General features: G+C 35.6%; 1 protein-coding gene across 1 annotated transcript in view; it reads right to left on the bottom strand.

Annotated features, from left to right (window-relative positions):
- The window catches only part of VEPH1 (ventricular zone expressed PH domain containing 1), a 245087-nt gene that overhangs the window by 53016 nt on the left and 173141 nt on the right, over positions 1–18930 (bottom strand). The window contains 2 exon segments of the mRNA XM_019440365.2: positions 6208–6342; positions 10655–10794. Of these exon segments, the coding sequence (XP_019295910.1) occupies positions 6208–6342; positions 10655–10794 (275 nt within the window).

The raw sequence follows: 18930 nt of genomic DNA, 5'->3' as shown, positions 1-18930 counted from the left end.
TTTTGATATTTTCTTCTAATTATAAGGTTTCATTGATAACATGTAGGCTTTGAATCAACCTGGAGTTATCTATATAGTGTCTTTGTTATTCTTGAGAGAGAGAGAAATGCTGGCCAGAGAATATTAGCTAACCTGTATTGAGAAACCACAACAATGACCACTGTTCTGAGAACTCTCTGTGTATTAATTTATTCAATCCTCAAACAGCTCTATGAGGTAGGAGCAAATATTATTGCCATGGTACAGATAAAGAAACTGGATCTCAGAGACAAAGTCTTCAGAACTGGCAAGTGGCAGAGGCAGATTTAAAGACAGGAAGTCTGACTTCAGAGCCACATTTACCTACTCTGCTAGGTGTATGAGTCAAGATAGGTGGGTTATGCTGCAGTAATACCAAAACCTTAGTTTTTAACAGAACAAAAGATTGTACCTTCCTCGTGCAAAGTGTAGTGGGTCTGGATGGCTCTCCAGAGAGCCGTCTTCCATGGAGGTGGCTCAGAATTCTGTGCCCATCTGCTGGCAACTTAATATCAACCTCTGCTTCTACAATCACCATGGTAAGTGAAAAGAGGGAACACAGAGACTCATGTAGTTGTTTTTAAAAGCTTCTGTGGGGAGTGACACATATCCCTTCTCATATTTCATTGGCCAAAGCAAGTCACATGGCCAAGCCTTGGTTCAAGAGGCAGGGAAGTGTAATCTTCTTATGTGCCCAGAGTAGAGAAGAATCAGATACATCGGTGACAGCTATGGTGTCACCATGGCATGTGCTCATGTTTTAGCTCTGCCATTGACTAGCTGTGTGACTTTCAACAGGTCCCTTTACTTCTAATTTTAATATTTGGAAGACGGCAGCACTCCCTTATTTATTCAGTTGGTACCCGTTATTTGTTGAGACCCCAGTGTATGCCAGCTACCATGTGACCCTGCAAATGCAATAGTAAATGGGGTAAACTCCTGCCCTCAGTTTGCAATTTAATCGTTATCTCACTGTTGATCTTCAGTTCTAAAATTTCAAGACTCAATTAAAAAGCAACCACAATAACAAAACTTCCAGAGCATTACATTCTAGAGACTCAGGCATTTTCCTAAGAGTTTCTTCCTTTTTGGGGGACGTGAATCCACCTGACAGCAGCGTTAACTCATTTACAGCAACAGATGCACATGCACATCACTTTCAAATTGCTAGTGCATGTACATACTGGCACACGTGGGGAAAATAAAGCAGACTTTGGATTATTCTCCCAGCTATTTTGAACTTAGTGAGCAGAACACTTCATAAAAAAACAGAAGAAAATCAATTTGATTGAGAAATACCTATGCAGATAACTTCGCTACATAATATACATTCTAGATATCAAAGTGGTTTTTATTACTTATGAATAAACAAAATTACAAAACGAAAGATTTCAAAGCCTTTTTGATTTGCAGCTAATTTTTCCCTAGAGGAATATTTATTGGTATAAAATGTAAGAAATACGAAGAAGTATATTTGTGAATATGCACAAAACTGGTTTGCCAATTTCTAAAAAAATCTCTTAGGACTTGAAGCAGGCTGCCAAGTTTTAATTTACTAGTTGTCTGTAGTGAAAACACAGTTTTCATGAAAAATTTATAAGAATTTAGGCATTGTCTTTGATCATGAGGCAACAGTTTAAGATTTGAATGAAATACACACAAAAATTCCATTCTACTTTGCATTGATGCAATTATGGCATTTCCTTTATTCTTAAAACTGCAAGTCTAATTCTTAAACCAAAGCCAAAAAAGTGATGCAATAGTTGGATGCATCTTCAGTGTCTTACAGACCATTGTAAATAAATTTCTGATTAATCACATTCATTTGTCATCCTTCTTACAATCCTTCAGCACTTAAGAGATATTGAGTTAGTTTCACAATATAACAGTTTTTGATTAATTTGCTACTTGTTCATACTTTGAATTTATTTAACATTGGTATGCTTGTTCCTCATCTAATAGTAAAACAAGGACAGAGACCATGATTGTATCCTCTCAGAACCTCTGGTTTGCCCAGTAAGCCTCCAGTACTTATTCTGGGCTTTCTTAAAGGCAAAGTAAGAGTAATCGAATCTTTGAGTATGGGAAGAGCTTAGATAAGCTGGTTATATTTACTAAGGAGAGATCAATAACCGTTCTCTATTTTCATTATATATATTCTCCCTGAGTGATCCAGTCTACTGCCATGACCTCAAGGGCTACCTTATGATTTCTAAATCCATGCTTCTCTTAATGGCCTTCTTCCAGAGGCCCACACAGGCATTTCAGACACCACCACCAGCTGGTTATATACACAGATAACTCAGACTCAAAACATGAATAACAATGCTTTATCTTCTTCCTCCACCTCAGTTTCCCTTGTGGTCTCTTTTTTCAGGATGGTGCGATCATCCATTCAGCCATACGAAGCACCTGGAGTCATCCTTAGTTCTTCCATTTTCCTTATTAAGATCCAAGTCCTGTTGGTTCTACTTCTTTAGTAGCTCTTGAATCCATCCTCTCCCTATAACTTCCAATTTTAGTTTTGACCTTCATGTCCTACCTAATTCTAGTAATAGCTTCCTAAGTGGTCTTCCTATTTCCAGCCAGGTTTCTTCAGATTGTTTTCTCCATACCCAGGCCTGTGAGTTTTCTAATCTAAATCTGATCACATCAGTATATGTACAATTCCTGTTTCACTCTATCTGGCGAATGGCTGTAGTTCCACATTCTGGGCTTTTCCCACTATGGGTGTCTGCCCAGGAGATCTCAGTCAATTGTGTCCTGAGATTGTTGCCCCTGTTTCCACACTCCTAAAATGTGTCTCAAGTCATACTTGCTTGTCTCAATAGAGCTCTTTCTCACCCTGACCATGCTCTCTCTCTTCTGTTCACCTTATTTCAATTTCCTTGCTTTGTGGCAATTGCAGAGGACAAGGGGAAGGGAAGTATGGAGGGAAGAATTAAAAAGCACTAAAGAACTGGAGCCCAGTTTCCTGATGCTCTTTTCCTTTTAATCCTAGAGTCCATGGTCTTCTTTTGTAAAATGTTTTCTATTCCATACCACTCTGCAGTTTTTGTGTGTCTCTGAGTGGAATGTGTTATGTCAGTCTGTGAGCCTCAAACAACACTATTGAGGATATGGCAAAGCTATTCCATAGTATTGCTGCCTTGGCATCCATTTTCTTTGGCCAAGTGGGCGGTAGGGGCCTTAAACTGACACTAATCCCCTCATGCACAATCATGCCCTAGAAAACAGCCTGCAGAGTCACAAACAAATACATACCCCTGATATGATGCCTCCAGTGGCTCTCATGATTAACAGTTTCCCCTGGTTCCTAGGGCCTTCTCCTGATATGCCTGCTAGATAGACTCTGGTGAGGCTTACAGAAACCTGTTTTTTGTTGAATTGACCAATCTGGCCTTATCCTGGGAACCCGAAAGCTCTCTATCTGTAGCTGCTATAAAGGCATGTGTCCCAGGTCCTGCCTCTTTCTCTGCCTGCACCTTGTCTTGACCTCCCCATGTAGCTCCTCAAGGTGTGCCATGTACTTCCCTCAGAACCTGTGAGTAATCAATTTCTCTATTTCAATTTCTCCTGTGGTCTGTTTTTGAACTGAGATTCACCATCTGGCACTTTGTGCTACATTTAACAAATGGTAATTTAACAGTCATAACAGGCAATGACCCTGTCTACCAATATTGCTTTGTCCTTTCAAAGATTACCACATGAAAAATCATTAATTAATAATTGTTTTTTGATAATGATGAAAGAAGTTAAAGGAAGGAAGAAAAAAATGAAACTTTAGAAAAAGGCAAACTGTTTCAAGATAATCTTGAATGTTGGCTTAAAATAATATGTTCTGGGGTGCTTGGTGGCTCAGTCAGTTAAGCGTCTGACTTTGGCTCAGGTAACAATCTCACAGCTCATGAGTTTGAGCCCCATGTCAGGCTCTGTGCTGACAGCTCAGAGCCTGGAGCCTGCTTCAGATTCTGTGTCTCCCTCTCTTTCTCTGCCCCTCCCCCACTTGTGCTCTCTCGGTCTGTCTCAAAAATAAATAAACATTAAAAAAATTAAAATAATACATCCATTACAATTATACCAGAAACCATAAGATACCTAGGAATAAACCTAACCAAAGAGATAAAAATTCTGTATGCTGAAAACTATAGAAATTGAAGAATACACAAAGAAAAGGAAAAACATTCCATGCCTATACTACCCAAAGCAATATATACATTCAATGCAATCCCTATCAAAATAACATTAGCATTCTTCACAGAACTAGAACAAGTAATTCTAAAATTTGTATGGAACCATGAAAGACACCAAATAGCCACAGTAATATTGAAAAAGAAAGCCAAAGCTGGAGGAATCAGTTTCAGACTTCAAGCTGTAATACAAAGCTGTAAACATCAAGACAGTATGTTACTGGCACAAAAATAGACACATAGATCAATGAAACAGAATAGAGAACCCAGAAATGGACCCACAAATGAATGGCCAACTAGTCTTCAACAAAACAGGAACAATTATCCAATGAGAAAAAGACAGACTCTCCGGCAAATGGTGCTGGGAAAACTGGACAACAACATGCAGAAAAATGAAACTGGACCACTTTCTTACACCATACACAAAAATAAATTCAAAATGGATGAAAGACCTAAATGTGATACAGGAAACAATCAAAATCCTAGAGGGGAAAAGAGGGAGCAACCTCTTTGACCTCAGCCACAGCAATTTCTCATTGGACATGTCTCCAGAGGCAAGAGAAATAAAAGCAAAAATGAACTATTGGGACTTCATCAAGATTAAAACCTTCTGTACAGCAAAGGAAACAATCAACTAAACTAAAAGGCAAACGATGAAATGGGAGAAGATATTTGCAAATGACATACAGGATAAAAGGTTAGTATCAAATGGGGCTCCTGTGTGGCTCAATTGGTTAAGCGTCTTACTTCTGCTCAGGTTATGATCTTACGGTTTCTGAGTTTAAGTCCCATGTTGAGCTCTGTGCTGACAGTTCAGAGCCTGGAGCCTGCTTTGGATTCTCTGTCTGTCTCTCTGCCCTTCCCCTGCTCACACTCTGTCTCTCAAAAATAAATAAACATTAAATTTTTTTTTAAAAAAGTTAGTATCCAAAATCTATTAGAACTTATCAAACTCAACACCCAAAAAATAATCCAGTGAAGAAATGGGCAGAAGACATAAATAGACACTTTCCAAAGAAGACATCCAGATGGCTAACAGACACATGAAAGGAGGCTCAATATCATTCATCATCAGGGAACTACACATCAAAACCACAATGAAATATCATCTCACACCTGTCAGAATGTCTAAAATTAACAATTCAGGAAACAATAGATGTTGGTGAAAATGCAGAGAAAGGGGTACCCTTTTTTGCACTGTTGGTGGGAATGTAAATGGGTGCAGCCACTCTGGAATACAGTATGGAGATTCCTCAAAAAAATTAAAAATAGAACTACCCCATGACCCAGCAATTGCACTGCTAGGTATTTATCCAAAGAATACAAAAATGCTGATTTGAAAAGGCACATGCACCCCAATGTTTATAGCAGCACTATCAACAACAGCCAAAGTATGGAAAGAGTTCAAATGTCCATTGACTAACAAATGGATAAAGAAGATGTGAGATATATATATATATATATATATATATATATATATACACACACACACACACACACACACACACACACACACACACATATATATATGCATGCAATGGAATATATATCTTTTGGCAATCAAAAAGAATAAAATCTTTCCATTTGCAACAAGGTGTATTATGCTAAGTGAAATAAGTCAGAGAAACACAAATATCATATGATTTTACTCATATATGGAATTTAAGAAGCAAAACAGATGAACATAGGGGAAGGGAAGGAAAAATGAGATGAAAACAGAGAGGGAGGCAAACCATAAGAGACTTAAATACAGAGGACAAACAGGATTTCTGGAGGGGAGGTGCTTGGGGGACAAGCTAAATGGGTGATGGGCATTACGGAGGGCACTTGTTGGGATGAGCACTGGGTGTTATATGTAAGTGATGAATCACTGGGTTCTACTCCTAAAACCAATACTACACTATATGTTAGCTAATGTGAATTTAAATAAATCAAATTTGTTTATTAAAAATTTTTTAAAAAATAATGAAATAACATGTCCAAGGGAAGAAACATTTACCTTCTGCTGTGGAAATGTGGACTCCATCATGGCTGTTTCAAAGCTGTGAGTACCATCTGCCTGGGTCTTCTCCCACAGATCTCTGAGGAATTGTACAGAATGACTCTGTATAGACAGTGGCTCAGGAAACAGGCTCTGAAAGGCATTAATGAGAAAACCATAACATTATCTCTTACCTGAACAATAAAGTTTGATTGATGACAAGGTACCATTTGGGCTTGGTTTGAACTTCAGCATGGTTTAAATTTAAATAAAACAACAAAGAAATCTATCTCGAAGATCAAACACATGATGCATTTTGGGCTTTTCATTTTTTAATAGAAGATTAAAATTATTGAATAGGACTCCAAGGCAGTTGATACTGATCTCTAAATTTGTCCAACCTTTGTAACATAGTGTTACCTTGATCATTTCCCAAACATGGTACTTAATTGGAAAATGCTTAATATAAATATTCATATTTGTTCAAAGATCTGATAATTATGGCATAAAATTAAAACTAAAGTATAAATATCAAGTCAGTTTATACAGAGTAGATCATGAAGGCTAGAAGTAAAATGACTAAAAGTTCATTATACAACAGCTCAAATATGAACAGTATGAGTGGGTGGTGGGGGAAACAAAAACACTTTTTTGGGTGTTTTTTTGGGTGTTTAGGGGTGACTATTCCTAGATCTAATAGTCTAAGTTCTGAAAAATAAGATTATTTATGTAGAGAAAATCACCTTTCTCAACACCCAAAAAACAAATAATCCGGTGAGGAAATGGGCAAAAGACATGAATAGACACTTCTCCAAAGAAGACATCCAGATGGCCAACCAACACATGAAAAAATGCTCAACATCACTCATCATCAGGGAAATACAAATCAAAACCACAATGAGATACGACCTTACACCTATCAGAATGGCTAACATTAACAACGCAGGCAACAACAGATGTTGGCGAGGATGCGGAGAAAGAGGATCTCTTTTGCACTGCTGGTGGTAATTCACACTGTTACAGCCACTCTGGAAAACAGTATGGAGGTTCCTCAAAAAATTAAAAATAGAACTACCCTATGACCCAGCAATTGCATTACTAGGTATTTATCCAAGGGATACAGGTATGCTGTTTTGAAGGGGCACATGCACACCCCATGTTTATAGCAGCACTATCAGCAATAGCCAAAGTATGGAAAGAGCCCAAATGTCCATTGATGGATGAATGGATAAAGAAGATGTGGTGTGTGTATGTATGTATGTATATATATATATATATATATATATATATATATACACACACACATGTATACACACACACACACACACACACACACAAATAGAGTATTACTTGGCAGGCAAAAACAATGTAATCTTGCCATTTGCAACTACGTGGATGGAACTAGAGGGTATTATGTTAAGCAAAATTAGTCAGTCAGAGAAAGACAAACACATATAACCTCACTCATATGAGGACTTTAATACACAGAACAGATGAACACAAGGGAAGGGAAGCAAAAATAATATAAAAACAGGGAGGGGGACAAAACATAAGAAATACTTAAATATGGAGAACAGAGGGTTACTGGAGGGGTTGTGGGAGGGGGGATGGGCTAAATGGGTAAAGGGCACTAAGGAATCTAGTCCTGAAATCATTGTTGCACTATATGCTAAGTAACTTGGATATAAATTTTTAAAAAAACACATTTACATATATTTCATTTAAGTCAGTGAAAACAAAGTTTTAAAGGAAGATTTAAGTTGTTTATATATTTACTGATCAATCGTGTTTAATAGTCATTTAAACATTGTGTTGTGCTATCTATAAAGTGAGAAGTATTTTAATTCAAAGGAACAATTTTATAAAAACATAGAACATAATAAAGGGCATAAAATATTATTTACATACTAATAATACCATGTGTATTATCCTTTATATGTGAGGTCTGGTAAAATAATGGCATTGGTTTATAAAATTTTATTTTCTGTGTCAGTGATTGCCCAAGAATTAGCTTATGGGGATTTAGGTGGTCTGTGTGTACAAAATTTCAATTTTCTAAATGAAAACCAATAAGTTTTTTCTCAGAAAAATTTAATTATTATCATCACCAAGATAAGCTGTTTTTTATACTGAGTGAAGAAAGGTGGAGGATCTTATACCCCAAATAAGTAGCTTACAGATTAAAAAAGTCTAAGAGCCCATAACAGATTAATTATACAACCCATAATGTGGACACATCTGGGAGCTTCTTAATTATTATCAGAAACTTACGCAGCATATGATTTTTCACTTGAATAAAAATAGGACCTGATTTAACTAATCACCATTCCAAAGAGGATCATTGAGATCGGAATCTGTGAAGTTGAGAATTCCATGAATGCGTTAAATTGACAGAGAAAAGAAAGAGTCTGACCCAGCATATAAGGCTAGTACTGGGTTTGTAATGATCAATCAAGTCAAAGATTTGATTATTGTTTAATCACAAGTCAGGATTCACCCAGACTACCCAATAACAAGCATGTGGAAAAAGAAAGGAAACATAGTAAAATTAACAAAGAAGAAAAGCAGCATAAACTATAGATACTTTTGCGTGATTTTGCTTAAAGACAAACATAAGAATCAGACTACATCAATAAAACAAGACTGAAGGGGCAAAAATAAAATCAAGTTTTTGGTTTATTTTCTGAAAACTGACAACTAAGAAGAACAAAGCCAACAATGAAACCAAATACAAAATCACTGATGAAAACTATTTGAAAAATATAAGTAGAAGAATAATAAGGTCAGTTCAAGAAAAGGAAAAAAAATGCTGCTTTTTATATTCACATAAATTTGGTTCACATCAAACTGTGAGTTGTTCTCTATGAGATATTATTAAGTGTTTTTTTTTTTTAAATCTTCATATAGGAAAAGATGGTATTCCTAAGGCATGTCTAAGTTGTCTCTTAATTACTATAGTTCCATTTTATGATTACAATCTATTCGGCATTAAAATTCATTTTCCTTAGTAAGCTTTCATTTTCTTTATAAAGAAATGTAATTATCTGGTTGGTGACTTTGATACGTGCTCTTATAGAAATATTTTATTTTATTTTATTTATCTTTTTAATATGAAATTTATTGTCAAATTGGTTTCCATACAACACTCAGTGCTCATCCCAACAGGTGCCCTCCTCAATGCCCATCACCCACTTTCCCCTCCCTTCCACCCCCATCAACCCTCAGTTTATTCTCAGTTTTTAAGAGTCTCTTATGGTTTGGCTCCTTCCATCCCTAACTTTTTTTTTTCCTTCCCCCCTCGCATGGTCTTCTGTTAAGTTTCTCAGGATCCACATAAGAGTGAAAACATATGGTATCTGTCTTTCTCTGTATGACTTATTTCACTTAGCAGCCACGTTGGTACAAAAGGCCATATTTCATTCTTTCTCATTGCCAAGTAGTATTCCATTGTGTATATAAACCACAATTTCTTTATTATTTTATTTTTTTAAATTTATTTGAGAGAGAGAGAGTGCAGGGGAGGAGCAGAGAGAGAAAGGGAGAGAGAGAATCCCAAGTGGGTTCCATGCTCAGTGCAGAGCCTGATGCGGGCCTCAAACTCATGAACTTTGAGATCACGACCTGAGCCAAAATCAAGAGTTGGATGCTTAACCGATTGAACCACCCAGGCATGCCTTGCCTAATTTTTATCTATTTTTTAACATTCATGTTCTGTTTCACCCCTTCCTGCTCCTGCCTGCGACTCCACATTTCATTTTTTAACACATGTGCTACTAGGAAAAGACCACAGAGACCACTGAGTCAGGTGTCAGGTGTTCTGAGTTCTGCCTTTAATTTTCTTATCTGTAAAAATGATGTCTGATATTCCTTCTATTATTTACATTTTATAATCTATATTTAAATTTTATGTGAAAGTTTAATATATTCAAGATAAGTATTTCCAAATATTCAAGAATCTCTTTTGATGCTAAAATGTTTGCATTAAGTTGTTCATTAAGTTGGAATTTCCTCTTTATGTAATTTTACCTATATACATAACATCTATGGGGAAAGGTGGCATTCCCGTATCTTAATAATGTCAAAAAGGATATGTTGACACTAAAATTAACTGGAGATTGGAAGCCTGTGGAGAAATAAAGACAAACTCTACATAAAGAAAGCTATTCCTCCAAATAAGCTGTTTTTGTTATTGTGTAACAGAAGTATTTTCTCTTTTCTTCTTCCTTTTTAAACTAAGAATATTCATGATATTAATAGGTTTGGCCTCCTTGATGCTAATCCAAGGTCTTTTATAAAGAAACTATCCTAAAATATAGAAAACCCATGTTAAAAATTACTAATGAAATATGTATGTGTTGCTGTTATTTACATCGAACTCTAGTCAAAGAAAAATTCAGTAAAAATGATTATAAACTCATACCCCACCAACTCACTATGGAGCCATGACAAGCATGGATATACATACCTGCTGAAAGAGGAACATGATCTGAATCCATGGCTGAGGCTCTTGGCTGATGAGAATAAAACTGGATTTACTGTAGAGGCAGTAATGACCCTTCAGGGAGCAGGTAAAGAACAACTTTGCTACACAACTTCTAACAGAATCTAGAAACAAATGTACATAGCATTAAACATGGATTCCTTCCAGAGTTACATTTTATACTTCAACATACAAACACCTTTATTTTTTATGTTTTTTTTATTTTTTAATATATGAAATTTACTGTCAAGTTGGTTTCCATGCAACACCCAGTGCTCATCCCAAAAGGTGCCCTCCTCAATACCCATCACCCACCCTGCCCTCCCTCCCACCCCCCATCAACCCTCAGTTTGTTCTCAGTTTTTAACAGTCTCTTATGCTTACAAACACCTTTAAAAATACATTCTTCAGTTTTCAGTCTTTGAACCAATAACTCCAAACAACTGTGTATTTGGGTGTGGATCCATTTCATGGAATGTAGATTTAACTAAAAGATGCTTTCAACAAGGTATATTCTTTCTATCCATCCTTCCCTTGTTTCAACTAATAATGCATGAGGAATCTCTAAGCAACTCACCTGGAAGAAAGAAAACCTCTTGCCAATAATAAGGGAGATACAGTGTTGTTTCCATCTGAATGGGCACTTTGAAATGATAATGTGGGAAGGATAAGAAAACGCATGGAGGAAACCCAGGCATTTTCTGGGCAGTGGATAGTATGACATGAACCAGTGACACTGTTCTCGTAGTTGTGCAGGGGCCACAAAGACAGCCCCCAGAATAACTCAGCTGGAGGTGTGGCTTCCTGTGAGCTGGCCTGGTCTGGTTAGAAAAGCTTATTTCATATTGAAGAGGTTCAGCAGGGAAACTTACTGAGATCATCTTTTATGGATAAAAAAGCGGGGTGGTGGTGGTGCCATGGAGCAGAGGTGGCAAGAAGCCATTTAATTTTTACACCCTACAAGATGGGTGTTACTATTTTTATTTTAAAAATGAGGAAAGTTAGTGCATTGGCATGTCAGCTTAGTGAACCACTGTGAATGACTTGTTTACCACTATGATGTTGGCTTATGCCATGCAATAGATGCTTGATAGGGCATCTAGAAAGATGAATGATGCTCAGGGATCCAGAAAAACTCCTCAAGTCTACCCAATCTGGGGCAGAGCCAGGATTTGAACTCAGCTGAGCTGATGCCATGTTAGGATACTTTAGGCTCTTCTATACTGGGAATTTTTAAATCTATTATTTGATAATGCATAGAGTATTTATTCTTTCAGAGTTAAGCTGATATTTTAAATTAAATATTTTGAAAATCATTGGATCTTAGTATGCACTACTTTAAAAATGGAAATATGGGTTATAATTTATTAAAAGTTGATGGGGACCCTAATAACACGACAGTCAGTCCCCACCTAAGACAGTACCCTGGGGTTCCCTAGAAAATTAGGGAGGCTTATCTGTGCACCATAAGGGCTCAGTTGTGAAGGAATAACAGGTTTTTCAGAAAGAGTTTGGAAGAATTAAAGATGAACAGCCAATGACACATTAGAAGAGAAGGCATTAGAAATAAAATAGAGCCACAGGTCAATTTAGAAATATATACAGAGATCTTAACAGTTAACAACTTTCTGTGATTCTAAGACATTGGTATGGAAGAGGATGCTTTTGTGAGGTTAATTGCTTTAGGGAATTTTAAAAAATTGGGTTCAGTATCCAATAACCTTGTATAAAATCAGAAAGCATTTCTGCATTCTGTGGATGAATGGATCATGAGATGTAAAGAGTGACTGAAGGTTCAGTGGAAAAGACCAGGAGGCCCTGCATTGAGAAAGAAAGTCCTCAGAGTATAGAATTAAGCACAATATTGGCCTAACATTGCCCTACCAGAAATTATTTGAAAATGGTAACTAAAAATATTTTAGTACAGATGTTCTGAAAAATTGAGTTTAATAAATACTAGAGAAGCAGGAAGCCAAGTATTCTATAAGAGTATACACACAAAAATGGTATTTGAAATAAATCTAGCTCTGATGTACATGCTGAGACAGCAATACGTTTTGCTTTGACAGAAGGTTTCAAAAGAGAACAAGTTCTTTTCTAAGAACTTATGCAGTAGCTTGACAGTCACAAGTTGGGCCTCAGGCCTCTGCCAAGAAAAAAAGGTTTTGTCTTTTCCTTCCCTTAGATTCTCACTGCTAATTCATGTTTTCTTTTGCAGATGAACATTGATTAGATTTATTTTACTCACCCTGGGTCTACCAGCTTTCTATACACAAACCACAGGGGTCTCAGATCACAAAAATGGGCAAAGCAGTAGAAGAGAGGGGTTTGTATCTTAGAAGCAGATATGCTGGTTATAAAAATAAACCAGTTCTGTGATATCTTCTGTTAATTCTTTCCATAACCTGATCTGTGGCAACATTTTTTTCCTCATTTTTTTCAGAGTTTCCTAACTTGGAAAATTTCTCCACAACACTAACATTTAGTTGTTGATTTTTTGCTGCAATTTTCTCCCTTATGTTCACTCTGTGGTATTGAATGGTAGGCATGCAGTGAATGATTGCTGGATGAATAATGAATGTCAGGCACTATGTGGAGAGCGAGAAGGACCAGGATATTGACCCTGTTCTTAAGAAGCTTACAGCCAAATGGGAGAAACATCTATAAGTAAAACATAAATTGTTGTAAGTCCATGGGATAATGGAGGAACACACAATTCTGATTGCTCAGAGAAATGAGCAGCTGTTTTCATTGGGGAATAAGAGGAATCTTCATGGAAGAGGAAATATTTGGGGTCACTTTGAAAGATAACCAATATTTTGAACTTAGAAAAAGTTGGGAGGAGACCAGCATTTTAAATGAAGGGAACATCCAGGAAAAAAATCACGTAAGGCATGAAGTTTAAGGTAATTCCAGGTAGTGAGATAGTGTATCTGGGTCATTATGATAATTTTTCTTCTACATTTGATGTCAAAAGGGTTATTTATTTTTATAGAGTAAATGTTGAAGGCCATGCTTTGCTTAATATAGAATGCTTTGCATATTCCACCAAATCTGATTATTTCTTTCTTTTTGTAGATAACAGCTTATCTTTGTAAAAAATAAAGGATTTGCTGTGGTCTTTATAAATACTGAAGTTAACATGAACATCAATAATTGTATAATACAATGTATTATAAGCTGAAATGTTCAAAATATACATCACACACATGGAGAGATTTAAAGCTATGATACAAAATACAAGAGCATGTTTCAGTTCAAGATGGCAACATAAGAAAAAACTCTGAACTCACTTTCACTCTGGAACCCACCACATTACACCTATTAATAGAACAATTCTTTGTGAAGAACTGAGGGCTGACTGAACAGCTACTGAGCAACCAAAATAGAAATAGAAAGAATGGCAAGAAAACAGCAAGAGAGATGGAGACATCCCATGGTATAAGAGATATACAGCCACACCTCCAGTCAGCCGACAAAAGTCACTAAGCACACACAGTCTGCCTAAGGAACACCATACACAAGATCACTTCTTCAACTTTAGAAGTAGTCATTTCATCTTATCCACAGAGACAAACAGAGAAAAGCAAGAAAACTGGGGAGACAGAGGAATATGCTCCAAAGAAAGAACAAGAAAAAAAAAAAACTCAGAAAAAGAACTAAATGAAATAAGAGATAAGCAATATGCCTGATAAAGAATTTAAAGTAATGATCACGAAGATACTCACTGGACTAGATAAAAGAATGGAAGAATGCAGAGACCTTCAATAAAGACATAGAAAATATAAAAAGAACCAATAAGAATTGAAGAATACAATAACTGAAACAAAAAACATACTAGAGGGAATCAACAATAGACAAGAAAATGCAGAAGACGTATCATTGATCTGGAAGACAGGGTAATAGAAAGCACACAAGCTGAATAGCAAAAAGAGAAAAATATTTTTTAAAATGAGGATAATTAAGGGATCTCTCAGACAACATCAAGCCAAAAAACATTCGCATTGTAGAAAAAAAAAAAAGAAAGAGGTGTAGAAACTTATGTCAAGAAATAATAACTGAAAACTTCCCTAACCTAAGAAGAGAAATAGACATTGAAGTCCAAGAAACAGAGATTCCAAACAAGATGAACCCAAGTAAGTCTACGCCATAGCACATAATAATTAAAATGTCAAAGATTAAAGATAAACAGAGAATCATAAAAGCAGTGAGAGAGAAACAAAAAGTCACTTACAAGGGAAAAGCTTTTAGACTATAAACTAATTTTTAGCAGAAACTTTGCAAGCCAGAAGGAAGTGGCATGATATGTTCAAAGTGCTGAAAAGAAAAAAACCTACAACCAGAAATACTCTAACTGGTAAGGTTATCGTTCAGATTTGAAGTTGAGGTAAAGAGTTTGCCAGACAAACAAATATAAAGGAACTTATCACCATGAAACCAGCCTTATAAGAAATGTTAAAGGGATTTCTTCAAGTGGAAAAGAAATGGCCATAATTAGGCATAAGAAAAATATGAATAAAAAGATGTAAAATATGACTATATATATATGTATACATACATATATATAGTGGAGAAGTGGAAAAGTATGAATAAAAAGATGTAAAATATGACTATATATACATATGTATGTATACATATGTATATGTATCCACATATAGTGGATATACATATATATACATATGTATACGTATATACACATATATACATATATATGTATATACGTATACATATGTATACGTATATACACATATATACATATATGTATACGTATATACATATATATGTATATATATGTATATGTACATATATGTATATACGTATACATATATGTATATATAGTGGAGAAGAGAATAAAAAGGGAAAGAAAAGGAGAAAAAGAAAAAGAAAATCTTTAACACTCCACTTATATCAATGGATAGATCATCCAGACAGAAAATCCATAAGGAAACATTTTTTTTAAATGTTTATTTATTTTTGAGAGAGCGAGTGAGCAAGGGAGGGGCAGAGAGTGAGGGAGACAGGGGATCCTCTGTGGGCTCTGCACTAATAGCAGAGAGCCTGATGTGGGGCTCAAACTCACGAACCATGAGTTCATGACTTGAGACGAAGTCAGACGCTTAACCAACTGACCCACCTAGGTGCCCCAGGAAATAATGTCTTCGAATGGCACATTGGACCAGATGGGCATAACAGATATATACAGAACATCCTATCCAAAAACAACAGAATACACTTTTCAAGTGCACACGGACATTCTCCAGAACAGATCACATATTAGGCCATAAAACAAGATTCAATAAATCAAAGAGGATTTAAATCATACTGTGCATCTTTCCCAATCACAATGGTATGAAACTAGAAATACATCACAGGAACAAAACTGGAAAAAACACAAAGACATGGAGACTAAACAACATGATAGTAAACCAATGGGTCAATGAAACAATCAAGGAAGAAAAAAAAATAAATGGAGACAAATGAAAACACAAAGTTTCAAAATGTCAGAGACACAGTAAAAGCAGTCCTAAGAGAAAAGTATATAGCAATTCAGACCTACCTCAAGAAATAAGAAAAAAACCTCAATAAACAATCTAACCTTATGCCTAAGGGAACTAGAAAAAGAACAATGTGCAAGGTGAGTAGAAAAAAGGAAATAATAAAGATCAGAGTGGAAATGAATGATGTAGAGAGTTAAAAAAAACAGTATGAAAAAATTAATGAAACCAAGAGCTGGTTATTTGAAAATATAAACCAAACTGACAAACCGTTAAGTAGACTTACCAAGAACAATGGATAAAGGACCCAAATAAATAAAATCAGAAATGAAAGAGGAGAAGTAACAACTGAGACCACAGAAATACAAAGGATTTCAAGAAAATATTATGAAAAATTGTATGCCAACAAACTGGACAACCTAGAAGTAGATACATTTCTAGAAACATAGAATCTTCCAAAACTGAAGCAGGAAGAAACAGAAAATCTCACAGACTGATTATAAGTAATTAAATTGAACTGGTAATAAAGAAAACTACCAAAAAATAAAATTCCAGGACTATATGGATTCACAGCTGAATTCTACTGGACATCTAAACAAGAGTTAATAGTTATTCTCCTCAAACTATTCCAAAAAATACAAGAGGAAAGAAAACTTCCAAATACATTCTGTAAGTCTAGCATTAATTACCCTGATATCAAAACCAGACAAAGATACCACCAAAAAAGAAAACTTCAGGCCAATACCCCTGATGAACATAAATTCAAAAATCTTCTACAAAATATTAGCAAATCATATATAACAATACATTAAAAAGACTGTTCACCACAATCAGGTGGGAATTATTCCTGGGATGCAAGATGGTTCAATAGTCACAAATCAATCAATGTCATACACATCAACAAAACAAAGGATAAAAATAGTATGATCATTTCAATAGATGCTGAAAAAGCATTTCACAACATTGAACATCCATTCATGATAAAAACTCAGAAAAATGGGGTTAGAGGAAACATACCTCAACATAATAAAGGCATGTATGGTAAACCCCAGCTAACATAATCCTCAGTGGTAAACAGCTGAGGTTTTTTTTTGGGGTCAGGAATAAGAAAAGGGTGTTCATTCTCACTACATTTCTTCAACATATTACTAGAAGTCCTAGCCATAGTAATCAGACAAGAGAAAGAAATAAGAGGCATCCATACTGGTAAGGAAGAAGTAAAACTTTCACTATTTGCAGATGACATGATACTACATATAGAAAATCTAAAGATTCCACCAAAAAACTGTTAGAAATAGTACATAAATTCAGTGAAGTGGCAGGATACAAAATTAATACACAGAAATTGGTAGTGTTCTATACACTAACAATGAAGTCACAGAAAGAGAAATTTAAAAAGCAACATGATTTACAATTGTACCAAAAGAATAAATACCTAGGGGTATTCTTTCTGATGAAAGAAACTGAAGATGACACAAACATATGGAAAGATATTACATGCTCATGGATTGGAAGAATTAGTATTGTCAAGGTGTCCATATTACCTAAGCATCTACAGATTCAGTGTAATCCCTATCAAAATACCAATAGCATTTTTCACAAAACTAGAACAAATAATACTCAGATTTGTATGGAGCCACAGAAGACCCTGAATAGTCAAAGCAATCCTGAGAAAGAACAAAGCTAGAGGTATCATAATTCCAGATTTCAAGATACACTGTAAGTATGTAGTAATCAAAACAGTATGGTACTGGCACAAATAATAGACACATAGATCAATAGAACAGAATAGAGAACCTAGAACTAAATTCACATTTATATGGACAATTAATCTATGACAAAGCAGAAAAGAATATCCAATTGGAAAAAAGATAATCTCTTCAACAATTAGTGTTGGGGAAACTGGTCAGCTACATGCAAAAGAAACTTGACCACTTTCTTACACCATACACAAAAATAAATCAAAATGGATTAAAGAGTTAAATGTGAGGCCTGAAACCATAAAAATCTTAGAAGATGTATGCAAAAATCCTCAACAATGTACTAACCAACCAGATCCAACACTACATTAAAAGAATTATTCACCACAACCAAGTGAGATTTATACCTGGGATGCAGGGCTGGTTGAATTTCTGCAAAACAATCAATGTGATGCATCACATCAATAAAAAAAGGAAAAGAACCACATGATCCTCTTAATAGATGCAGAGAAAGCATTTGACAAAATACAGCATTCTTTCTTGATAAAACCCCTCAAGAAAGTAGGGATAGAAGGATCATATGTCAAGATCATAAAAGTCATATATGAAAGACCCACAGCTAGTATCATCCTCAATGGGGAAAAACAAGTTTTCCCCTAAAGTCAGGAACAAGACAGGGATGTCCACTCTCACCACTGTTATTCAACATAGTATTTGAAGTCCTAGCCTTAGCAATCAGACAACACAAAGGAATAAAAGGCATCCAAATCGACCAGGAGGAAGTCAAACTTCCACTCTTCACAGACGACATGATACTCTATATGGAAAACCCAAAGATTCCACAAAACCACTGCTATAACTGATCCATGAATTCAGCAAAATTGCAAGATATAAAATCAATACACAGAAATCAGCTGCATTTCTAGACACCAATAATGAAGTAACAGAAAGAGAAATCAAGGAATTGATCCCATTTACAATTGCACCGAAAACCATAAAATACCTAGGAATAAACCTAACCAAAGAGGTGAAAAATATATACACTGAAAACTATAGAAAGCTTCTG

The sequence above is a fragment of the Panthera pardus genome, unplaced genomic scaffold (assembly GCF_024362965.1).
Source record: "Panthera pardus isolate Hobbes unplaced genomic scaffold, ASM2436296v1 HiC_scaffold_16, whole genome shotgun sequence".
Classification (NCBI taxonomy): Eukaryota; Metazoa; Chordata; class Mammalia; order Carnivora; family Felidae; genus Panthera; species Panthera pardus.
Note: the sequence above shows the minus strand (reverse complement) of the source record. Positions and strands in the feature narration are given on the sequence as shown.